General features: G+C 42.0%; 1 protein-coding gene across 1 annotated transcript in view; it reads right to left on the reverse strand.

Annotated features, from left to right (window-relative positions):
* LOC133663536 (rap1 GTPase-activating protein 2-like) overlaps positions 1-8,332 on the reverse strand; it is a 250,355-nt gene extending 242,023 nt beyond the window's left edge. Inside the window, exon 1 of the mRNA XM_062068075.1 lies at positions 8,250-8,332. Coding sequence (XP_061924059.1) covers positions 8,250-8,290 — 41 coding nt within the window. The 5' untranslated portion in view covers positions 8,291-8,332. The remainder of the gene's footprint in view (positions 1-8,249) is intronic.
* Between the last annotated feature and the right edge of the window lie 488 nt (positions 8,333-8,820).

The raw sequence follows: 8,820 nt of genomic DNA on the forward strand, positions 1-8,820 counted from the left end.
TTCGTGTTTTCATTTTTATATCATGACCTCCCCTGACCACACGTCCCCCTTTTGAATGCGATACTCCAGGGATGCTGAAGATATCCTTCAGATTGTGTTCCACTCTTCTAATCAGAGATGATTTCTGTTCAATGATTACACACTCTTGTCGGTAATTTCCGAGCGAGAGTCTGGATCTATATTTGTAGGCACCGCCCCCTTTTCTTCACTCTTGTATATTTGTCATCGCCTGCTTTAACAAGTCAGGCTGCTCCTGTCATGTTTGGGCTGCGTCAGTGTAAAATATGTCAACAATAACCGGCACGTGATGCAACAAAGGGACAGAGAAAAACTGACAGAAATATTTTGGATTTTCGTTTCTTACATTTTACAGCAAAATAATATAAATGGTAAATGTTAAAACACAGACTCAGACCTAAAATGATAAGTACCTTTCACATGTGAACGATACGGTGCCAATTTGCAGTACGTTTGTGTATGATCATGCGGTAATAAATGTCAATTTGTTCATTAATAAAATATATTTTTATTTAACATTGAACTTATAACTGTGCTGTCCAGCTGTTATTTCCGGTTTTCATTTCATTTCATTTTGTCCTAAGTGTGTTACCATATTCAAGGAGTAGTCTTTGCCATTAGGTTGAATATGTCTGTCTTGTCTTTTGTTGAGTCCTACAAAGTGTTTGTACTGTAAGTATTGTACCTGTTACACACCTGCCGTTTGATTTTAAAGAAAATGTTAGTTGTAGATGTGATTTCCAAATTTATAGGTGTTAAAATTGCTAATGCTAATCAGTAGCATGTACTGTATATGGCATATTCAATTATGCATATATATATATATATATATATATATATATATATATATATATATATATATATATATATATATATATATATATATATATATATATATATATATATATATATATTCAATTAGCATAAAATTGGAGCCTTAAATTTAAATGTTTTAAGTGAGGCATCTTTGCTTGGTAGGCATGGAAAAAATCAGTACGCCCATTTGCCCGCCAAGTGCTTGAGCTGGTGTCGAGTCTGCAACCATGCGTGGCGTCACGTGCAGCCCGGGTATCGAAAATTGGTATTACAGTGATGCCTCGACTTAAGAGTGACCCTGTGGAGGGAGGTGTGGCCAGCGCTGCCTGCGGGAGCGGAGGTCACCGCCTCTGTCCATGGTGCTGAGGACAGAGCACCATCAGACGGGGGCGTGGCAGCGCCGACGGCGAGACACAGCTGAACAGGTGATTAGATTTCCCAGGTGGTACGAGTTGTCTAATCACCTGTTGTCTTTAACAGTAGCGGTCTGGAACAGCAGGAGGAGGAGGGCTGAAAAGTCAAATAGCGTAAACAATTGATGGTGAAAACCTTGTTCAACTCCAAACGCCAGACTCCTGTGAACGTGTGTGATCAGCGGAACCCGCGAGGAAGCGACTTCCACAGACCCTACTTAAGAATGTTTGGAGATAAGAGCTGTCTCTCGGCTAATTGTTATATTTTAAGTTGCAAGAAACAAATTGAGTCAGGAACACATCTGCCATTAGCCGGCGTAAAAAATGTCACACGGAAAAAAGGAAAGATAATGAGTGGGAAGGACAGGGCTTAGGAAACAATAGCATTCATAAAATCTAAGAAAGAAATCATTAAAAACATGACAGAGCATGTAGACTTGGTGACGCATATCACTGCTCGTCTGCACCGTACTGAAGCGGAATGAGTCGACGACGGCAAATTTCAAAATAATATCTAAATGGTGGACATTTGTCCATGAAAAGCTGCTGATGGTGTATTTGACGTAGAAACAGCTCAAAGGATATATTGTAGAAGTCCACTGTTCAGGGTAAATGATGTACTTTATCATGACATTGCTTCATAAAACTACTGCAGTTGTTCATAGTACAGTCATTTTTTTTGCATTATTTTATATAATAGCCTAATATCTAAAAGTTAGTTTTTCTTTTTAAAAGACATTTCCCGTGTATAAAACTGTGCAGCTTTTTGGGGGAGAGGAAAGCACAAATTAAATTAATCAGTCAATCACAAGTCCAATCACAATTTAGTCTTAAAGCCCTTAATCAAATGTGGCTTGAAGGGCTTACAAATTACAACAACATCCCCTGATGTGAACCCACATCCAGGCAAGGAAACACGTTTAAAGTCCAAACTGGGGGGGAAAAAAACAAGAAAAGCAAAAGCAACGCAGAGGCGTCACCAACTGTGCAACAGCTAGCGCCTTTTCCATACTGCGTCACCTTGATTTGAGATGCAAGCGGTTTGAGTTAAGAACTCCTCGAGGAACCAATCAAAGGGGAACTGCACTTTTTTAAAAATTCCGCCTATCATTCAAAATCTTCATGTAAGACAAGAACACATATGTTTTTGTTTTTTTATGCATTCTAAATAGTAAATAAACGCTAGCAAAAGTCAGATAACAATAGAGCCAATGATGGTCTCTCTATTCAGCCTATGAATCACTCTAAAAATCATCCAAACGCCTCCATCAATGTATTATATACCGTATTTTCCGGACTATAAGGCGCACTTAAAATCTTTTTTTTTTTTTACTCAAAACTTGATAGTGCGCCTTATAACCTGGTGTGCCTAATGTAAGGAATACGTTTGGTGAGGTAGGCGCCAAGGGGCGGTATGGCGTAGTGGGTAGAGCGGCCGTGCCAGAAACCTGAGGGTTGCAGGTTCGCTCCCCGCCTCTTGACATCCAAATCGCTGCCGTTGTGTCCTTGTGCAGGACACTTCACCCTTTCCCCCGGTGCCGCTCACACCAGTGAATGAATGATGAATGGATGGTAGGTGGTGGTCGGAGGGGCTGTAGGCGCAAACTGGCAACCTCGCTTCCGTCAGTCTACCTCAGGGCAGCTGTGGCTACAAATGTAGCTTACCACCACCAGGTGTGAATGAATGATGGGTTTCCACTTCTCTGCGAGCGCTTTGAGTATCTAATAATAGAAAAGCGCGATATAAAATCTAATCCATAAAAAAGCTGGACAGGACAAAAAAAAAAAAGGACAAAAAAAAAAAAAAAAAGGAATAAGTTTGGTTGAGCTTACCCACCTCGAAGCAATTTTATTTGGTACATGGTGTAATGATAAGTGTGACCAGTAGATGGCAGTCAAACATAAGAGATAAGTGTAGACTGCACCGGATTCAACATAAATTATTATTATGGTGTGTGTATAAGGTAAGACATATTATCTGGCGTTTTGTTTCGCAATATTATGCAAAAGCAACTTTTCTTACCTTCTGGTACCTGATCTGTACTTGGGATCTGCATAAATCCTGGAAAATTGCGCGCATCCGCGCCGACGCCATAGTCGATATGGTTCTTTTTTTTCTGTATCTTCTTATTATGGGACATTCATCCTCCGCTGTTGCCATTTCTAATATAAAGTAGTGTAAAGTGCTTACTTATATCTGTCATTAAACACGCCATGAAAGCGCTAAAACATACCGGTGTAGTCAGTATACATTAATCACTCAAGGAACTTTAGTTATTACGGGACACATTTCCGGTGTTGTTGTTTCCGGATGAGGAGATGCTGCTCCGTTATTGATTTAAGTAAAGTCGGAATGTCACGTGAAGGGGGGGGGGGGGTCGCAGCTTGCTGCAAGGTTTGTTCCCCCGGGATGCAGACGGACCGCTCCGGACAGGACGTGCAGGTAGGAACATGATTTATTGTAGAAATCAAACAAGTACCAAAAAACAAAAACAAGCCAGAGGAAAAACGTGCCGATCGCACTCGAAGCTAAGGCTAACATTTAGCACAGGCTAGAAGACAAGGAATACTCACGTAGTAGTAGCATGAATCAAACGACGAGTGTGGCGAGAGAGGTGAATAAATAGCTCTCTGATTAGTGGTCGACAACAGGTGAGCATGCCGACCACCAACCAGAGGCAGGTGAACCCAATTAATCTCCATGGAAACTAAACCAAACCCAGAGGTGCACAAACAGGAACTAAGGGAGTCAAAAACTAACAGAAAATAACAAAACATGATCCGGTCCACGCATCATGACACTGAATGTCAGTAAAATGTCAGTAAGAGTTCCGGTCGGACGTTTTGTCACGGGACACATTTCTGGCCTTGTTGTTGTTTCCGGATAAGGAGATGCTGCTTAGTTATTGATTTAAGTAAAGTCTGAATGTCATTCAAACAGTTAGCTCCAACTTTCTGTCAGAAAGCGTCTCGAAGATGATCTGTAAAACATAATCTAGACAACATTTTGACCAAAGAACCACCATTACATGATATGTAGACCACAAGGAAGTGTTTTACATTTAGAAAAAATAATAATAATTTGACTCCTTTAATGCGCCCTATAATCTGGTGCGCTTTATAAATGAAAAAAGATAAAAAAATAGACCATTCATCGCCCTATGGTCCGGAAAATACGGTAAATAATGTAAGTATATATGGAATTCGGGAACAGGCACATTCATGATAACATGTAGTATTTAGGTATTTTGCTCATTTCAAGCACACAGCGGCACATCAATTTCACAGATGAATCCCAATGCCCACTTTTGTCTTCAACAACAACAACAACAGCATATTGTATATACGTATACAATATAAGAGATAACAAATACTACTTTAGGACAAATTATGATAAAGATATACAAACGGCTCACATAATAAAATGATCACTTACTGTACAAGGTCTGCTCTCACCCGGATGCTGACTTTTTGAGTCTTTCTCGCCACATACCATGAATTGATTAACGTGGACAAGTTCAAAAACTTATTCGGGTGGTACCATTTAGTGGTCAATTGTACGGAACATGGACTGTACTGTGCAATCTACTAATAAAAGTCTCAATCAATCAATCAAAAACATCTGGGTCTGAGTTGAATGTCAAAGTTGACAACATCTCACTTTATGTTCACATCCTGCTACTATCCTAGTGAAAGGCATGATTTATAATCCAGAATTACCTTTCGTGAGGAGCTCAAAGTAAAATTAAAGTTAAAGTACCACTGATAGTCACACACACACCAGGTGTGGTGAAATTACGCTCTGCATTTGACCCATCCCCTTGTTCCACCCCCTGGGAGGTGAGGGGAGCAGTGAGCAGCAGCGGTGGCCGCGCTCGGGAATCATTTTGGTGATTTAACCCCCAATTCCAACCCTTGATGCTGAGTGCCAAGCAGGGAGGTAATGGGTCCCATTTTTATAGTCTTTTGGTATGACTCCGCCGGGGTTTGAACTCACGCATCGAGCCTCCCTAGGGAGGTGTTTAGGGCACGTCCGTCACGGTGACAGACCACGGGGAAGACCCAGGACACGTTGGAGAGACTATGTCTCTCGGGATCCCCCGGGAAGAACTGGACGAAGTAGCTGGGGAGAGGGAAGTCTGGGCTTCTCTGCTTAGGCTGCTGAACCCGCAACCCGACTTTAGATAAGCGGAAGAAAATGGATGGATGGATGGATGAATTAACTTTCACCAACTCAGTGGCGATGCAGCAGCTCACCTGCTCAGTATGTCAATATAGCGGCATAAGCTAGTTAGCTCCGCATTAGCGCTTATTGTAAGAAATATCACAAACACTTGGTTAATTTTCAGGTCACGATATGTAAACGGAGAAATGTTGGCGGTTTTTGAATGGTTTTTAGAGGGCTTTGTTAGCCACCTCGTACTTGCCGTGTTTTACGAGTTAGAATGCATTGAAAAAATGAATAAATGTTTTTGTCTTATATAGGGGTTGTGGATAGGCAGCATTTTAAAAAGTGCAGTTGAGGTTTCTAGTGAAGTGAAGTGAATTATATTCATATAGCGCTTTTCTCTAGTGACTCAAAGTGCTTTACAGAGTGAAACCCAATATCTAAGTTACATTTAAACCCGTGTGGGTGGCACTGGGAGCAGGTGGGTTAAGTGTCTTGCCCAAGGACACGACGGCAGTGACTATCCATCATCGAGTCCATCCTCACCTCCTCCATCTCCGTGTGGTTTCCCCGGCGCCACAGTCCGGGACAAGCATCGACTGCAGCGCATGGTACGTGCTGCTGAGAAGGTGATTGGCTGCAAACTCCCACCCCTCCAGGACCTGTTCTCTTTCAGGACTAGGAGGCATGTGGGTCGGATCACAGCTGACACTTCTCACCCTGGACACACACTATTCTCCCCTCTCCCCTCAGGCAGGAGACTACAGTCCACCCAGACCCACACCTCCCGCCACCTGGACAGTTTTTTTCCCCTCGGCCATCAGGCACATGAACAATAACACGATCTAATAGCTCAGTTACAGCTCATGTTATCCTATTCTGTGTTATATGTGTTTTATGTTGCACGATTGCGCCAAGTAAAATTCCTAGTTTGTGAACCTAATCTCAAACAATGGCAATAAAAACTCTTCTGATTCTGATTCTGACTAGGATGGCGAAAGCGGGAATCGAACCTGGAACCCTCAAGTTGCTGGCACGGCCACTCTACTGTACTTGATATTATGTCACGGAATTTGGTCGGTATCTCTAAAAGTATCAACATCCCTAGTTCTGCATGCAGTAAGTGAAGTGAATTGCATTTATATAGCGCTTTTTCTCTAGTAACTCAAAGCGCTTTACATAGTGAAACCCAATATCTAAGTTACATTTAAACCCGTGTGGGTGGCACTGGGAGCAGGTGGGTAAAGTGTCTTGCCCAAGGACACAACGGAAGTGACTAGGATGGCGGAAGCGGGGATCGAACCTGGAACCCTCAAGTTGCTGGCACGGCCACTCTACCCAAGTAAGGCGGGCACACACACACACACACACACACACACACACACACACACACACACACACACACACACACACACACACACACACACATACTGGTTATCATTTTGAATGGGGACCAAGTTTTTGATCATCACTTGTGGGCACCACCCTTTCTACAGGTTGTGGAGGCATGCAAAAAAAAAATGAGGTAAAATGGCCACTGCCCAGTTAGCTCATACATGTCTTTAAATCTCTGGATTGATGAAGTAATGTGCTGATCATTCTTACTGGGGACCCTGGGGAAAAAGAGTTAATATGGTTCATGGGGACCATGATAGTAGTTTTGCATAATTTACACAAATTTGGATGTGACTACTGAGGACCATTTAAAAAAAAAAAAAGTTCAAATTAAATATGACATGATTCTCATAATACAGCACTACAGCTGTCCTCTTATAGGAAGTTTCACCACTTAAATTTTAAAGCAAATCCTGCATCTTCTGTGACATTACTGAAAACTGCTATTTAGCAGTAATGAAGTTGTCTGCAACTCCAACTACCATATACAGAAGGATGGAAAATTCTGAATGTGAATCACACTTTAAGGTAATAATGTTTTATAATCATGCTGTATGAAAATGTCATCCAAAGGAACACTAAACCAGATTGCTGTGCAAATGTCTCACACTCAAACTAACCAGTAAACATGTTTTATGGGCCAAAGTTTAAAAATAACTTAGGCATCTTCAGAATGGATCTGACTATCATTTAAAAAGGTTCCCCTTTAGGGGACCTGTTTTTTTGTCCCCATACCGTCAGAGGTCCCCTAAGGGTGACTGTGTAAACAGAGTGATGTCCCCATTAAGTAAGCATTGCCAGAACATACACACACACACTGGTTTGCTTTGAAAAACTCAGCATATACTGTATGTACGAATGGGGTAAAAAAAAAAAAAAGGCCTGCGTGCACAAATTTGACCATTTTTACGCATGAACCGAGATTCCTGCAAGAATTGTGCATTGCAACACATTCTTTTGACTTGAATCGTCGTTGCTCCCAATATTGTTTTTTTTCCTTGGCCGCAACTTCAGCAGGACTGCAATGTTTTCGAAAAAAAACAAAAACAAGTAACAAAAAGGAGGCTGACGGTCGTCTTATGCACCCACGTACATATGCAGAATTGAAACTTCATGCTGCCACTCACCTCCATCCTCACACACACACACACACACACACACATACACCAAAATCATTCCATATGGTGGTACAAACCAACAACATACCCAGACATTGCAGCACTGTTGCAGCAGAAGACACATGCCATCATACTTGCACCCATGGTTGCACATACGCACTTATATAATAAAATACTCCAATTCAGGGAAGCACAACAAACACAATTTGCTAGGAAAACAAACCCAGCATCATGTCTCCAGCTGTGGAGTTCTCACACTAATCATACAAAAAAAACCCCAAAAAAACATCTGCACTTCCTATTAGTCTTCTGCTGCCTTACCTCGACTCCACTGGAGATCCTTTGCAAGCTGGGGTGAACATCTTGCAGCCAGTGGACAACGCAGCATATGCTGGTGGAACAGCTGACCGAGCAGGAGAGGTTCGGGGGAATGTGTGAGGGGGAAAAAAAAGAGGGAGCAAAGGAGCGTGGAGGGAGAGTCAGTGCACGTACTGTAGCGGGGGAGGGTACAGTGGTATGATAACGCACAGGGTAGGACAGAATTATGAGATATAAGAGAGAGAGAGAGAGAGAGAGAGAGAGAGAGAGAGAGAGAGAGAGAGTGCAAATGTGGGGAAGATGCTGTTACCATGGCGAGGGCTACGCCTAAACTACTTTGAAGCTTTTTTAGACCTGGAGGCGGACACGACAGAGGCAAAGACAGAAAGTCAGGGTACAAAAAGAAGAAAACAGGTGGAAAAATAATTGCGTTATGTACAATAAATCCATAAATAGTCACATTAAGTGGGACATTTAGGGACTGAACATGCAAAGTGTGTTATTGTCATTGTGGACATTGTGGACAGTACAACAACATTGCATGGAATCATATACGGTGCAGTTTAGAAAAACA

Source organism: Entelurus aequoreus, linkage group LG13, assembly GCF_033978785.1.
Source record: "Entelurus aequoreus isolate RoL-2023_Sb linkage group LG13, RoL_Eaeq_v1.1, whole genome shotgun sequence".
Lineage (NCBI taxonomy): Eukaryota > Metazoa > Chordata > Actinopteri > Syngnathiformes > Syngnathidae > Entelurus > Entelurus aequoreus.